Source organism: Gossypium hirsutum, unplaced genomic scaffold (genome assembly GCF_007990345.1).
Source record: "Gossypium hirsutum isolate 1008001.06 unplaced genomic scaffold, Gossypium_hirsutum_v2.1 scaffold_205, whole genome shotgun sequence".
Taxonomy (NCBI): Eukaryota; Viridiplantae; Streptophyta; class Magnoliopsida; order Malvales; family Malvaceae; genus Gossypium; species Gossypium hirsutum.
Window position 1 is genome coordinate 12,501 of NW_024402876.1, and position 17,500 is coordinate 30,000.

At 31.9% G+C, this 17,500-nt stretch overlaps 1 protein-coding gene and 2 pseudogenes across 1 annotated transcript; 1 reads left to right on the top strand and 2 right to left on the bottom strand.

Annotated features, from left to right (window-relative positions):
- Positions 1 to 3,526: 3,526 nt before the first annotated feature.
- Positions 3,527 to 7,016, top strand: LOC121226486 (acetyl-coenzyme A carboxylase carboxyl transferase subunit beta, chloroplastic-like). The gene has a single exon (XM_041110376.1). It carries the CDS (start codon positions 4,416 to 4,418, stop codon positions 5,139 to 5,141), a length of 726 nt encoding a protein of 241 aa, XP_040966310.1. The 5' UTR covers positions 3,527 to 4,415; the 3' UTR covers positions 5,142 to 7,016.
- Positions 7,017 to 9,590: 2,574 nt separating this feature from the next.
- On the bottom strand, positions 9,591 to 12,680 carry LOC121226484 (NAD(P)H-quinone oxidoreductase subunit H, chloroplastic-like; annotated as a pseudogene).
- On the bottom strand, positions 12,177 to 15,723 carry LOC121226483 (protein TIC 214-like; annotated as a pseudogene).
- Between the last annotated feature and the right edge of the window lie 1,777 nt (positions 15,724 to 17,500).

Sequence of the window (17,500 nt, forward strand, 5' to 3'; positions counted from 1 at the left end):
GGATTCATCAACGGATTCTCTATCCTATCTTTTGCCATCTAATTGATTTATGTTCGTTATAGGATAAGAAGACGGTTAGAAATCCTTTATTTTTTCAACCCAATCGCTCTTTTGATTTTGGAAAAAAATATCTTTTCTTTATCAATATACTGCTTCTTCTACACATTCATGGCTAACCCATAAAGGGAATGCCTAATAATAAGGACTCATAAAAAAATCGATAATTTACTCATGAGAAAAACCTTTACCACATTAGGCACTAATTTATTTTTAACGTTTAATTAGATCAGGTAATCATTCAAATTGAGAACATAAGCTCGTTACTTTTTGTTTCCCTATAATTGGGGCCGTAGAGCTCTATCCATTTATTCACTCGACCCAACTTTGAATTCAATTCATTTTTTTTGTTCTGCACCAAAAATTCAAAAACGGTTTTTTTGGAATGATCCGGAAAAAAAGGTTCTTAGAATTCTCCATTGCTACGACATGCTCTTTTTCCATCCACTCCTTTCAGGATCAGTCGTGGTCTTACAAACTCTACCGATGGTCTGAACGAATCCCTTTCTTCATACAAATGTGTAAAAGATGCTAGTCGCACTTAAAAGCCGAGTACTCTACCGTTGAGTTAGCAACCTGAAAAAAGAAAAAAATTAGAATATGTAGATACAATCGGAATAAAAAAATGGAATTGCACTAGGCAATCAAAACACGAAATTAGCAAAAATTGGAATAAAAAAAAGACACGAAATTCTCAGATAAAACCATAGAAATAGAATAAGTGAAAATTTGCGGACCGCCTCCTGTCTTATTCATTCCATTGTTATCCATTTTTTTTGTTTCAATACAATTACAATAAAAAAACTTATTGTATCACAACAAATTCAAAGAAAGAACCCATGATTTGAATGAAGTGAAGTGCCAAACGAGGATAAATGGATCTATTTATCTATGATCGAATTATATTTGTTCGATACGCTGTTGTCAATATGATTGTAAATTTTGAATATAAATGTTGAGAGTTGAAAAAGAATAAAGAATATAAAAAAGACTACAAAAAATACAATGAAAAAAAAGAATTCATTTTTTTATTAATTATTATTAATATTTTCTCTTTTTATATGTTATATGTTATTTATCTTATTTTATGTTGTTTTGTAAATGTTTAAATGCAATTACTTCATTTATTCACTTGATCTTTTTTCTCTCTATTTTCTATCAATAAAATTGGCTCAATAAAATCGGGTTTTGTTGTTATAGAACACGGTATTCTAGATTTTATAGTAGCAATATTCTATAGTAGCAAAAATAAGAAATACGAATAATAATTTTTTAAATAAAGTCTGAATAGACCAAAAGAGGGGGGAGGAAATAATAAAGAAAAATTTATACAAAGCTAGATATGAATCATCCACACCCTCTTTTTTGGATTTCATTAATTGAATTTTGTTTGATTAAGACTAAGTTCTGTAAAAACCCCTGCCTTCTTTAAAATATCATGAACAGTTGCTGTGGGTTGAGCTCCTTTTTCAAGGAAATAGAGAATGGCGGGAACATTTAAATAGGTTTGATTATTTATCGGATCATAAAAACCCACTTTTCGAAGATCTCTTCCCTCTCTTCGGGATCGAACATCAATTGCAACGATTCGATAAACGGCTCATTGGGATAGATGTAGTTAAATAATACCCCCCCCTAGAAACGTATAAGAAGTTTTCTCCTCGTACGGCTCGAGAAAAAAATGATTAATTAAAGTTATGTCTATGTATGGAATTATAATGTATGGAATTAGATGTCAAAAAGATCCATAAACCAGCAAATCAATTAGACATTTAACCCGTCTTTTTTTTCGAAAAAAAAAAGAAGAAAAAAGCATTCGTACTCTCATAACTCAAGTCAAATAACTCGCAAAATGCTCAAAAAAAACCTTAGGCATTCTTTATTGAGTGGTCTCTAACCCCTTTTTTGTTTGTCTCGCTTAGAATCTATTTCGATTCTTCATTTTAATCTAGTTGTTGAGAAAATGGAAAAGGGTATTTCCTTGTTCTAGGATCTTTTATCTTTGCCTTGAATCATTGGGTTTAGACATTACTTCGGCGATATTAATCATTTCCAAAATGGCAGCAACATGCCCTTTTTTCTCTCTTTTTTTTTCTATCAAAGAATCATATGAACGATTAATTCCCGCATGATACACTTTTGATCGAAAGAGTTTTACCAATTCCAACAACTTTTCTTTTTGATTTGAAAATAGTTTGAATCGGATCCTTTCGATTTCTATATCACAAATAGACTTACGAAGTTGTTCCAACTTATTGATTTCCATTAACTAACCCTAGATCCTTGCCCCTGAAAAATGGATGTTTCTCTTGAGCTCCATCCTGTACTATTTACATTACAACCCAACAAAAAGACGGATTATAATAGAACAAAGGATGTCGAGCAAAAAGCACCTTCATTTCTACATAACGGAAAGTGGTGGGTTTTGACATCCACAGCTGATCATGTCCTTCAAGTCGCATGTTGCTTTCTACCACATCGTTTCAAATGAAGTTTTACCATAACATTCCTCTAGTTTGGAGCATTGATTCAATTATGGAATCATGAATAGTCATTGGTTCAGTCGATACATAGTAATCTATCTATACTTTCTATATGAAATCAATTTCCTTCTATATGCTATATGAAATAAATAAATAATTTAGGAAGAAAAAGCCTCAATAAGAATTCAAACTACCCCATATTGTATGATTGTCTGAATGTAATATTTTTTATTTTTTTAAACTTTTATTATACTTTTCTATTCTAATTAAACTTTTCGATTCTAATTAAAAAAATAAATAAAGAATATCATTAATAATAATATTACGAAAATACTAATAATATCACGAATATTATAAATAACACAAATAAACTAATCTTTTTGAATCTATCGGGTTCGACGCAGTGGATAAATTAGATAAACCAGCTGACAATCAAATTGAATTCAAGCAATGGATACTTGTAATCCAGTAATTACTGTCGGTTTGTTGAATTGCAATTAAACTCGCCAATCTTTACTAAAAGATGAGCCGATTCTATTGTCTTATTTTGATAGATATATTTTATCTAGATATACAAGATTTTAAATACAAAATAAAGACAAACACAACTCAAATTTTCTCCTGGGTCCATATTAATCCTATGTATGGATCTTTAGGATTGGTGTATTCTTTTCTATCCTATATACCACGGTTTCGGGTCATGGATCGAGCCAAGCATCACAACTTCTTCTACCCATCCTGTATGTTGTCCTTTTGGCTCCGTGTTGGAATAGAAACTTATTGTATTGTATTAGTAGACGAGATTTTACGAAGAAGGTTCTTGATAGGAGAAAAATTTCTTTTTCCTTTTTTCAGTGCGGATTTTACACAACATGGGGAAATCACTATTTCGAATTGAAATTGATATTTCTATTCAAAAGAAAAAAGAGCTCTATCATATATAATGAACTGCTACTCCAGGTTCTCACAAAAGGAATCGTTTCTTTCAATATTCACTCATTATTCGTTAATAACCCTAGTGATTGTATCTAGTATGCGTATTCTGATAGGAAATAAAATATTCAATTGATTTTTCATCGAATGACTATTCATCTACTGTACTTTCATGGAAATAGAGGCAAGAAAGCTCTATGGAAAAATCATGGTTCAATTTGATCTTGTCTAAGGAGAATTAGAATACAGATGTGGGCTAAGTAAATCAATGGATAGCCACCTTGGTCCAGTTGAAAATACTACTGTAAACGAAGACCCGACTAGAAATGATACGGATAAAAACATTCATGATAGTAGTGACAGCTCTAGTTATTACAGTAAGGTTGATCATTTAGTTGACGTCAAAGACATTCGAATTTCATTTCTGATGACACCTTTTTAATTAGGGATAGTAATCAGGACCGTTATTCCATATATTTTGATAGTGAAAATCAAATTTTTGAGCTTAACAATGATCATTCTTTTTTGAGTGAACTAGAAAGTTTTTTTTATAGTTATCATAATTCTAGTTATATGAATAATGGATCGAAAAATGATGAGTCCCACTATCATTTTAACTTGGATGATAATGATACTAACTATGGTTGGAATAATCACATTAATAGTTGTATTGACTCTTATCTTCGTTCTCAAATCTGTATTGATAGTTCCATTTTAAGTGGTAGTGACAATTCCAATGATAATTATATTTATAATTACATTTGCGGCGAAGGTGGAAATAGTAGTGAAGGCAAGAATTTCGATATAATAACTCGTGAAAATGGTAATGATTTAACTCTAAAAGAAAGTTCTAATGATCTCGATCCATAGAAGGATTTGTGGGTTCAATGCGAATGCGAAAATTGTTATGGAGTAAATTATAAGAAATCGCTTAATTCAAAAATGAATATTTGTGAACAATGTGGATATCATTTGAAAATGAGGAGTTCAGATAGAATCGAACTTTCGATTGATCCAGGCACTTGGGGTCCTATGGATGAAGACATGATCTCTCTGGATCCCATTGAATTTCAGTCTGAAGAAGAGCTTTATAAAGATCGTATTGACTTTTATCAAAGAAAGACAGGATTAACTGAGGCTATTCAAACAGACACGGGTCAACTAAACGGTATTCCTATAGCAATTGGGGTTATGGATTTTCAGTTTATGGGGGGGAGTATGGGATCCGTAGTAGGCGAGAAAATCACCCGTTTGATCGAATATGCTACCAATAATTTTTTACCTCTTATTCTAGTGTGTGCTTCCGGAGGAGCACGTATGAAAGAAGGAAGTTTGAGCTTGATGCAAATGGCTAAAATATCTTCGTCTTTATATGATTATCAATCAAATAAAAAGTTATTTTATGTATCAATTCTTACATCTCCTACTACTGGTGGAGTGACCGCGAGTTTTGGTATGTTGGGGGATATCATTATTGCTGAACCCAATGCCTATATTGCATTTGCAGGTAAAAGAGTAATTGAGCAAACATTGAATAAAACAATACCGGAAGGTTCACAGGCGGCTGAATATTTATTCCATAAGGGTTTATTTGATCCAATCGTACCACGTAATCCTTTAAAAGGTGTTCTGAGTGAGTTAGTTCAGCTCCACGGTTTTTTCCTTTGAATCAAAATTCAATCAAGTAGAGTCTTAAGTGAAATTTTTTTATTTGTAGTGAAAAGGTAGTTAGTTAGTTTATCAGAATCAAAGTCAAAGCCCATTACGCGGGCTTTGACTTTGTGACAAAAAAAGGAATTGTCGAAAAACAAATTATGTGGATAATTATTATTATCATTATCCGATATTACTAATGAGTAAACCTCTAGCAACAAGATAAAAAGCGAATTTTTCCTTCTGTGAAATGAAAGTTGGAGAGACAAATAAAACGAATTTTATCTTCCTCTATTGCGTATGTATATATAATTTAAATAGAGAAAAAATAGAATAGAAATATAGAGTTTTGCATCTTTCTATATCTCCCGAAAATTCTATTTTTACTAATAATCCCTGTTCTTGGATCGGATTCTAACGAATCGAATCTTTCGACAATTTGTAATAAACTCTTTCTTTAGTAAATTCAAAATTCAAATTAGAAGACAATAACAATAGAATAATAAGAAAAGTAAGTATAAAGTAAGATAATAAAGAAAGTGGATTATCTTATCATATACACTATTTTATTTGATTTAAAAAGATAGGCAAGTCCTTTTATTTAATTCTACATTCCTTGCACTTATTAGATATCTATTAGATATATAGACTCGCTTAGATATACTTAGTATTTAGATATAATTAGTATAATATACGAATTATAATATAATCGTTATAAGATATATTTCTAACTAAACAATATAACAATAACAGGTACAAATATTAAATTGAGGTACCCATTTTATGACAACTTTCAGCAGTTTTCCCTCTATTTTTGTGCCTTTAGTAGGCCTAGTATTTCCGGCAATTGCAATGGCTTCTTTATCTTTGTATGTTCAAAAAACTAAGATTTTTTAGATTCGATGGGGCCAAGACCAAATCTTATCTATTTTTTTTCAAGACTTAGATGTCATGGATACCTATTTAGTAAATATTGTAGAACATCCGGCTTACCCGAACCGAACATAAATGAAAAAGCCCCTCTTATGCATACGTAAACATGGTATAGGGTTAAATGAATTATAGCAGTGGATCGGTACCGAACGGATGTATGAAATTAAAGTCTATATATCTAGTAGATCCGTATAGGCGATCATATAAAGGGGATGATTTTAGATCGAAGCAATTTGATGAATTCCTTCTAAAAGTTCATATCAAAATAGTCCTAGTTGATGAGAGTTACTTCGGAAACAAAAAAAGTAAAGTCGAATTTTTTTGGTTATTCTCTCAATTCGAATAAAATGCAACTGGATCTAGTATGTATGAGTTGGCGATCAGAATCCATATGGATAGAATTTATAGTGGGATCTCGATAAACAAGCAATTTCTGCTGGGCCTTTATCCTTTTTTTTGGTTCATTAGGGTTTTTATTAGTTGGAACTTCTAGTTATCTTGGTAGGAATTTGATATCTTTATTTCCGTCTCAGCAAATAGTTTTTTTCCACAAGGAATCGTGATGTCTTTCTATGGGATCGCAGGCCTCTTTATTAGTTTCTATTTGTGGTGCACAATTTTTTGGAATGTAGGCAGTGGTTATGATCGATTCGATAGAAAGGAGGGAATATATGTATTTTTCGTTGGGGTTTTCCTGGAAAAAATCGTCGCATCTTTCTACGATTCCTTATGAAAGATATTCAGTCCATCAGAATAGAAGTTAAAGAGGGTATTTATGCTCGTCGTATCCTTTATAGGGAAATCAGAGGCCAGGGGGCCGTTCCCTTGACTCGTACTAATGAGAATTTGACTTCGCGCGAAATTGAACAAAAACCTGCTGAATTGGCCTATTTTTTGCGTGTACCGATTGAAGTCTTTTGAAATGAATTGCAGAATAAAAGCTTTCTCGCCGGGAGGAAAAAGCTCAATCCAAGAATCCTCTTTTTTCTATAGCAGAACTAAACTAAGTTTCTTCAGAATGCCCATTCAAACCAAAGTAGACGTATACGGAAGAGTCATAACATAAAAAAACAGTTTTTTTTGTCCACAAAAATCATTTTTTATGCGTCTGTAAATGTAAAACCGCTCAACTTAATTCAGTAACAAAATAAGCAAGAAATCGAAATACTGGATCCATCTCATATATCAAGTATTTCGAAATAAAGACTTTCGCTTTTTATTTGCAATATTTGGAGTTGATACGTGAGATACAGATAGATCATATCTTGTAAATTTTCTCTACTTTTCTTTTCTCAATCGGCCCCTCCCCTTTTATCCTTTCTTTTGTGCTCCTTAAGAACTAAAGAACTAAACAAGTGGATTTCTTTCTTATAACATAATGATCATAAGGAATTCTAACAACCGCTTCAAATACAGTTCAGGAAGTACCGTTGTGGAACCTCATATCCACGGGTTTATTCGCTAAATGGCAATTGGCACATACAATACGCCCAGTTGCTTCTCGTGGATTTTCATACCCCTGCTGCGCAAAAATGGGATATGCATTTGAATGGAAGCCCCGTTATTATATAGATCATGAGCGATACGAAATGGATCGAGTAATCTCCTCCTTTATCCAAGAAAAGTATTCTAGTTTGCATGGTCCAATCATTGATCTCGAAATTTCTACAATAAAATTAGGTAGGTCACTAGTATAGTTCCTAGCCATGATTCTGCTATTTACTTTTACTGAAAACTGAAAAAAATGACTGAAACAGAGGAAATTGTATTCTCCTGATGGTAGAAAGAGTAAAGTAAGTACGACTTTGCATGCTTTGCTTATCTCGAAAGTAAGAAAGATTATAATTGAATCCGTGAATCATTTTTCAGTCATTCATTGAATGATAAATAACTACAAGTGACGAGATACACGATTCAAAAAACGAAAGATCCAATATTTAAAATTGTATCTAGAATGACTGGAAAGTAGAAACAAGACCAGATATAATTTGATCATTATGAGCAATCCAAATCTTTGTATATAGAGCCAATCATTAGTTCCCAACCGTGGGCGAATGAATCCTATACATAATCTGTTAATAAGAATAGAAAAGCTTTATTGTGTCGCTTAATTATATAGGATTCTTGAACCAAGAGTTAGAATAGAAGTTCTTCATTCCAAATAGAATAACCACTTAGAATAACGAAACAGATTAGATTGGTCGAGAAGTGCAAATCGTATGGATATGATCCTCATTGTGCAGCTTGATTAATTGGATCGTTTCTTTTGGATTCCTATACGAAGCTTTGTAGATGTGTTTCCGGTATCTTTTATCATTTCGTCCAACAGGAAGAGTTCCTCTACTTCTATGAATTGTTCTAGAATACTCTTTTCTTGAATATCATTCAAAAAGTTTCGGATTGCCTAGTATCCCACCAATTAGTAATCCAAGATTTCAGACTTTATTAAATGAGAGAGAGATCCACCAGGGCAAAATACTATAGATGCAAGATATAGAAGGGAGTGAATGCTTTCTTTTTGCCATTTTTCATCTGTGAGTTGTTAATGAACCCACCTCATTCGTTGACTTTATGTGATCTAATCTTTCTATCAAGCATGCCTTTCATTATATTATAAAGTAGGGCCCATGAATCTATTCTCTGTTTTTTTTTGATTCAGTGCTTAGCCCTTGAATCTAATTGAATCTAAAAAGAATACAGAATATAGAAAATAAGAATCCACTTTGAATTCGAATGAAATATATATATTATTGTTATATTGTTGTCCAGATATCTCAATTGATCAAATTCAAAGCAATTGCCCTCTTTTGATAATTGCCTGAAAGAACCGCTTCAAATAAGAAAGATTGTTCTATTCAGATTTTGAGACGAAGGAGCGCCCTGTCTATATCAAGATCGCAATCAAATATGACGAAAATTTTGCGGGTTATCTAAACTATATATAGTCTAGAGTCCAGCAATAATTGAAAAAAAATTAGGAAAAATATTATTCTGATAAAAATGAGTGACAAAAAAAGACAGAAAAGGTATCATTACGTTTATCATTATGTTATAAGAAAGAAATCCACTTGTTTAGTTCTTTAGTTCTTAAGGAGCACAAAAGAAAGGATAAAAGGGGAGGGGCTGATTGAGAAAAGAAAAGTAGAGAAAATTTACAAGATATGATCTATCTGTATCTCACGTATCAACTCCAAATATTGCAAATAAAAAGCGAAAGTCTTTATTTCGAAATACTTTGATATATGAGATGAATCCAATATTTCGATTTCTTGCTTATTTTGTTACTGAATTAAGTTGAGCGGTTTTACATTTACAGACGCATAAAAAACGATTTTTGTGGACAAAAAAACCGTTTTTTTATGTTATGACTCTTCCGTATACGTCCGCTTTGGTTTGAATGGGCATTCTGAAGAAACTTCAGTTTAGTTCTGCTATAGAAAAAAGAGGATTCTTGGATTGAGCTTTTTCCTCCCGGCGAGAAAGCTTTTATTCTGCAATTCATTTCAAAAGACTTCAACGGTACACGCAAAAAATAGGCCAATTCAGCAGCTTTTTGTTCAATTTCGCGCGGAGTCAAATTCTCATCAGTACGAGTCAAGGGAACGGCCCCCTGGCCTCTGATTTCCATATAAAGGATACGACGAGCATAAATACCCTCTTTAACTTCTATTTGATGGACTGAATATCTTTCATAAGGAATCGTAGAAAGATGCGACGATTTTTTCCAGGAAAACCCCAACGAAAAATACATACTATTCCCTCCTTTCTATCGAATCGATCATAACCACTGCCTACATTCCAAAAAATTGTGCACCACAAATAGGAACTAATAAAGAGGCCTGCGATCCCATAGAAAGACATCACGATTCCTTGTGGAAAAAAAACTATTTCTGAGACGGAAATAAAGATATCAAATTCCTACCAAGATAACTAGAAGTTCCAACTAATAAAAACCCTAATGAACCAAAAAAAAGGATAAAGCCCAGCAGAAATTGCTTGTTTTTCGAGATCCCACTATAAATTCTATCCATATGGATTCTGATCGCCAACTCATACATACTAGATCCAGTTGCATTTTATTCGAATTGAGAGAATAACCAAAAAAATTCGACTTTACTTTTTTTGTTTCCGAAGTAACTCTCATCAACTAGACTATTTTGATATGAACTTTTAGAAGGAATTCATCAAATTGCTTCGATCTAAAATCATCCCCTTTATATGATCGCCTATACGGATCTACTAGATATATAGACTTTAATTTCATACATCCGTTCGGTATCGATCCACTTGCTATAATTCATTTAACCCTATACCATGTTTACGTATGCATAAGAGGGGCTTTTTCATTTATGTTCGGTTCGGGTAAGTCGGATGTTCTACAATATTTACTAAATAGGTATCCATGACATCTAAGTCTTGAAAAAAAATAGATAAGATTTGGTCTTGGCCCCATCGAATCTAAAAAATCTTAGTTTTTTGAACATACAAAGATAAAGAAGCCATTGCAATTGCCGGAAATACTAGGCCTACTAAAGGCACAAAAATAGAGGGAAAACTGCTGAAAGTTGTCATAAAATAGGTACCTCAATTTAATATTTGTACCTGTTATTGTTATATTGTTTAGTTAGAAATATATCTTATAACGATTATATTATAATTCGTATATTATACTAATTATATCTAAATACTAAGTATATCTAAGCGAGTCTATATATCTAATAGATATCTAATAAGTGCAAGGAATGTAGAATTAAATAAAAGGACTTGCCCATCTTTTTAAATCAAATAAAATAGGTGTATATGATAAGATAATCCACTTTCTTTATTATCTTACTTTATTCTTACTTTTCTTATTATTCTATTGTTCTTGTCTTCTAATTTGAATTTTTGAATTTACTAAAGAAAGAGTTTATTACAAATTGTCGAAAGATTCGATTCGTTAGAATCCGATCCAAGAACAGGGATTATTAGTAAAAATAGAATTTTCGGGAGATATAGAAAGATGCAAAACTCTATATTTCTATTCTATTTTTTCTCTATTTAAATTTATATACATACGCAATAGAGGAAGATAAAATTCGTTTTATTTGTCTCTCCAATTTTCATTTCACAGAAGGAAAAATTCACTTTTTATCTTGTTGCTAGAGGTTTACTCATTAGTAATATCGGATAATGATAATAATAATTATCCACATAATTTGTTTTTCGACAATTCCTTTTTTTGTCACAAAGTCAAAGCCCGCGTAATGGGCTTTGACTTTGATTCTGATAAACTAACTAACTACCTTTTCACTACAAATAAAAAAATTTCACTTAAGACTCTACTTGATTGAATTTTGATTCAAAGGGAAAAAACCGTGGAGCTGAACTAACTCACTCAGAACACCTTTTAAAGGATTACGTGGTACGATTGGATCAAATAAACCCTTATGGAATAAATATTCAGCCGCCTGTGAACCTTCCGGTATTGTTTTATACAATGTTTGCTCAATTACTCTTTTACCCGCAAATGCAATATAGGCATTGGGTTCAGCAATAATGCAATATAGGAAGAATTTGCAAATTGATAAAACCCGGCGGGCGAATTTTCCATCTCCAAGGAAAACCGCTTTGATCCCCTATCAGAAAAATTCCTAATTCTCCCTTTGGGGCTTCCATTCTGGCATAAAGTTCTTGTCTCGGTAATTCAAATGTGGGAGAAGGTTTTTTACTAATGAATCGATATTCAAAATCATTCTATTCTGGATCCCTTTCTCGATCAAAGCATCGGATTTCTAAATTCTCATAGGGACCACCCGGAATTCCTTCCAGGGCCTGTTGAATTATTTTTATAGATTCCGTCATTTCACTGATTCGAACTAAATAACGAGCTAATGAATCTCCTTCTTTTTGCTACTGGATTTCCCAATCAAATTCGTCGTAACACTCATAATGATCAACTTTCCGAAGATCCCATTTGATTCCAGATGCTCGTAGCATTGGGCCGGATAAACCCCAATTTATTGCTTCTTCTCCACCAATAACGCCTATCCCTTCAACTCGTTCTAAAAAAATCAAATTTCGCGTAATAAGTTTTTGATATTCACAGAAATCCAAACATTTATCTATCCAGCCGTAAGGTAGATCGGCCGCCACTCCTCCGATACGAAAATAATTATGCATCATTCTCATACCGGTGGCAGCTTCGAATAGATCATATACTAATTCTCTTTCTCTGAAAATATAGAAAAAGGGGGTCTGTGCACCAATATCTGCCATAAAAGGTCCAAGCCATAATAGATGAGAAGCTATACCACTCAACTCCAACATAATTACTCTGATATAGCTGGCCCTTTTAGGGACTTGAATATTCCCCAACTGTTCTGGTCCATTTACGGTTATTGCTTCCGTGAACATAGTGGCTAAATAATCCCAACACGTTACATACGGCAAATATTGTATAATTGTTCGATTTTCTGCAATTTTTTCCATTCCTCTGTGTAAATAACCTAATATTGGTTCACAGTCAACAACATCTTCACCATCTAGAGTAACGATGAGACGAAGAACACCATGCATTGATGGGTGGTGAGGCCCCATATTGACTATCATAAGGTCTTTTTCTGTAGCTGATAGATTCATAAGTTTTTCCTCGATTCATTCTTACATGAATTGTTGAAAACGAAAACAAGTACATCAAAATGAAAATCTAATAAATCGACTAATTCAAAATTTGCAAATTAACGATTTTTTGATTCCCGAATATCCAACTCACCAATTAATTCTTTATAACGTATTTTATTTGTCTTTGATAAATAAGATAGCAGTCGTTGACGTTTTCCTAGAATTTTACGTAGACCTCTCTGAGATAAATAGTCTTTTTTGTGCAATTCCAAATGTGAAGTAAGTCTTCGTATCTTATTGGTGAAACTAACTATTTGAAATTCAACAGACCCTCTGTTTTCTTCTTTTTTTTTCTTGAAAAATAACTGAGATGAATGAATTTTTTACCATAAAACCAAAAAATTTCCCCCTTTTTTTGAATGTGAATTTTACTGATCAATAATAATAATACCAGTCATTTTGATATACACGATGATTTTAAGTTCGTTATGAACTTTATCCTTTTTTTTCAAATCAAATTAATCAATCCGGGTTTCGATTTGATTCGTATAGGGATACAAAAGAGTGAGAGATTTCTACAAAAGAGAAAATTTGAGAGTTCAAATAAGAGGATTTTGTTGATTCATTTGTCGATCTAATTGATATGTATGTCATTAAATTAGTATCGTGTATCAGAATAAAATGTAAGACAATCCTTGTGACCATCTATTTGTTTTCATATACCCGGCACGATACATACATAATATAGGGGAAAATGTACCATTAAAATGGACCATTAACGAATTTTCAGACGCGGATACATACGGATCCTTATCATACTGAAACGACTGCCGTTATTAGTATTAAACCAATATCGATTCATACAAGCTAAATCTTCTAATCGATAATTGGGCCAAAGAAAGAACTTTAATTTAATTAGTTTCTTTTTATCACTACCAAGATGTTTATTTTTAGTCAAAACTTGATCACAGTTTTTTACATTATTTAAAAATACTGCATTTCTATGCATACCATTTTTATCCCTTGAATTGAAAGAAATTCGAATTCGCAATTCTCGCCAGTGGTTAGGGGATAAAATATTTTCAGGAACAAACAAATCATAATTATTTTTATCTTTATTTTCAGTCATTTTTGATGTCTTGCAATAAATTCATAAAAATGATTTTTATCAATATAGTTTTTTTCTTGGTATCTTTGATTAATTTGGTGTTTATTTTTATGAACCAACAAAATACTTATAGTTTGATATAGAATAAATTGTCCATCATTTTTGACCGACAGACGAACTGGATCGATAATCAATATTCCTTTTTTCATTAGTTCTCTAAGAGTTAAATCCTTCTGAATCATCAAAATATCCAGATTCATTTCTCCCCGTTGAATAGAGGATATAACAATTTCGTTTGGATTTATCAGTCTAAGCAGGAGGCATATACTTTGATATTATTGATTATTCTTTGATTTAAAGAATCATCCCATCTCAATTGAAAACGCAAATACCTTTTTAGGAAGAAATCAAGCTCTGCTTCCGTGTTGCTCTTGTATTGCTTTTTCTTTCTACGTTTTCTTTTGTCTGATTTATCATAATCTTCTTCAACATCTTTTTCTTGGTTTGAGAGAACGGATTTAAAATTTCCTTGTTTTTGTGCATCTGATACAAGACCCCCTTCACCTATGGGTTCTTTTTCTTCTTGATTTCGATTCTCTAATCCAATAATTTGTTTTTCGTTTGGTGCTATAAGGGAGTCCCTTTTTTTATTTTCAATAATATTTTTATTAATGTTCCTATTTCCATTAAAATTGAAAAGAAGTAATTTTATTGGTATGATCCATGGTTTAACCTTATATGCATTATATAGCAACACAAATTCTGGGAAGAACCAAAGTTCTAGATTCGGTATAGGATGACTTAGTATTTCTTCATTCAATCCCATCCAATCAAAATGGTTTCCTTTTTTATTGGATGGGTTGCTTTCTTGATCTTGATAAATTGTGAAATAAAAAAGGTCCATTTTATCAATTATTTGATAATTCTTAACCACAGTCTTAATATTTTTGTTACTCTTGGTACTGGTATCGACCCAGGACTCAATATCGACCTTATTTCTAAGACAAAAATAAGAATTCTCCAATTAAAAAACTTTCTGTGCAAAAAATTCCCCATAGCATCTCGGATATCGCCTTCTCCTAGATAATTATGGATAGGGATATCCCTCAATGTATCAAAAAAATTTTGTTTATCCATGTTGTAATGATAAGAACTCTCTTCCCTCTTATTTACTTGGAATGGTGATCCATAAGCATACGGGTCCCTCTTATCTTGATAATTAATAGATTTATATGATAAAAAATCATATCCATAGTGTTTTTTAAAATTAGATTTTTTATATTTTTGTTCTTGATTCAGTTTATATTCTTGAGTCAGTAATGAGTTCGCTTGAAAATCATTTTTTTTTCGTAATGAATTAATCTTTCTTTTTCATCTGAATCCCATTTTGTTAAATCTTTATTTTGAGCCAGATAGTGTTGATTGACTCTATTTCGCCATTGTCTGGTACTAGTTTTAGCCATCTATTCTGAACTAAATCGTATTGATAACGACTCCTTAACCATTTTTCCATTCATTCATTCCAGAATGCCAAACGATTTTCTGTCTTAACCCATAATGATGTCTTAATCTGGAATGAGATACTCCCGTTCTTCAAAATAATCTTTTATTCCATTTTTAAGAAAAAGAGATGTTCCATGATATTGAAGGATAGGTTTGAATTTATAAAAACTAATAACTTGGGTTTGTGATAATTTGTAAAATACATATGCTTGTGAGAGGGAGGATAAGTCACAAAAAGCTTTTTCATTTTTATTTCTAATACTAATATTAGAAAGTGAAGAAAGTGAGGTTTTTATAGTTGAAATAAAATGAGTTGTATTTTTAGTTGTTTTATTAATTCTTTCTTGATTTGCTTCATTATTGTGAATGAAGTTCTCAATCATTTTTTTTGTTGATTCAAGAAAAAGTTGGGTATTGGTTCTTGGAATATTAATGATATATAGAAGAATATTCATGTATATCTTTTCAATGAAAAATTTATAAAAAAATAGAATTTCCGGATTAATCAAATATTTCTTCTTTTTACTATTTGCCAAAATTTTTTTGCTGATTCTACTATTTTATCCTGATAACTTATTTTGTTAGAACTACTAATTATTTCTTGAGTTAGAAATTCGTTTTTCTTCTCTTTTATTATTAGAATTTTTTGTATTTGATTTTTGATTGTGTTTGTTCTCTTAGTCAGATCTTTTATTTTTTTTTCTGTTAATGAATAATTTGTCCACGCCATAGATTGAATTTGAAGGGATGATTTGTGAATCATCTTATTACTGATTATCGAATCCTTTTTAGTTTCCCCAATTCATATGGTTCTCTCAACCCAAAAAATGGAATTGGATTTATTTTTGAAAGTTCTTTTATTAGTCCTTTAGAAATAGAATGCTTTGAGTGATCCATTTTTTTGTTTCTTTTGAAGCTTTTCGAAACAATTTAGTTTTTTCTTTTAAAATTGTTAAAGCTATAAAACATTTCGTTTTCCATTTTTTTTTATTTTTTTAGTTCTTTAAAAATAGGCTCAAAAAATGAACGCCGTTTTCGAGGAGAGCTGAAAGGTAGTTCAGTTTCCATTCCCCAAACTATTAAAAAGCAAAAATCATTCTTTTGACCTTTCTTTTTTTTCATTGGATCTTTATGAGAGGGTTGTAGTTTAAATCTGTGCCAAGGTTTCAGGCAAAAAGGAAATAGGATCTTTATCTGAATACCGTCTGTTAACCAGTTTTTTGGAAATTCTGTTTCGGATAATTGAACACCATTATAAGTGCATTTAACATGCATTTCTCGATTCCAATCCGTTAAATCCTCAGACCACTCAGGAAATTGAAATAATAACATACGGGCAATGTTTTTAACTATTATAGTGAAGGTAATATAATATATTTTCTAAGAATTGATTGGGTTATTAACACGGAGCCCCTTATTACTTGAGCAAGTAAAAGACTATCCCAAGCTTCTGCTATTTCTATCCTCATTTTCTCTTCTCTTTTGTATTTTTTCTTTTGGCCTCGTCTTTTTTCTCGATCTTTTTTTCTGTATAATCAGAAATTTTTGATTCTTTGTTTTTACATATCCAATTTCGAGAAATTCGTTTCAGCGGTCCAGAAATATCAAAAGAAAAAAAGAGTGGTTTGTCTACTCTGTCCAAAAAAAGGGGGGAATGTACATTTGCTTGAAACAGCTCCCAAGTAATTGTTTTACGCCTTTGGGCACGCATGGAACCTTTATTATGTCGCGCCGAAAATCCGATTGTTGCGAATAGCGTATCAAAGCCACTTCGTCTGTTTGATCAGGATCATTAGCATCCTTGGTATTAGTATAAGTATCGGCGTTTGCCTGGTTATTAGTAAAAATCACGACGCGCTTGGATTTTCTTGAACGAATTTCATGCTCTGCTGTTACATTTTCCTCGTTTTCGCCCTCCTGTTGTTCTAAATCGTCGATTAATTTGTATGACCATCGAGGAACTTTTTTACTTATTTCTTTTATTCCAATAGATTTTTTTCTAATTGTTTGATTGTTGGGATTAGTTATAACTATATTGAATAAAAATTTCAAAATTTTGACTCGATCCTCGGAATCGATATTTCCCTGTTCATCTTCTATCAATGTCAATAAAGAGAATTCTTTTTCTGTTGCTAATGATTTTATATTGAGTGTATCTAGTGTCTGTTCAAGTTCGTGATAATCAGTAGTAAGAAGTAGAGCATGAATCTTATTTATCCAAAAGGAT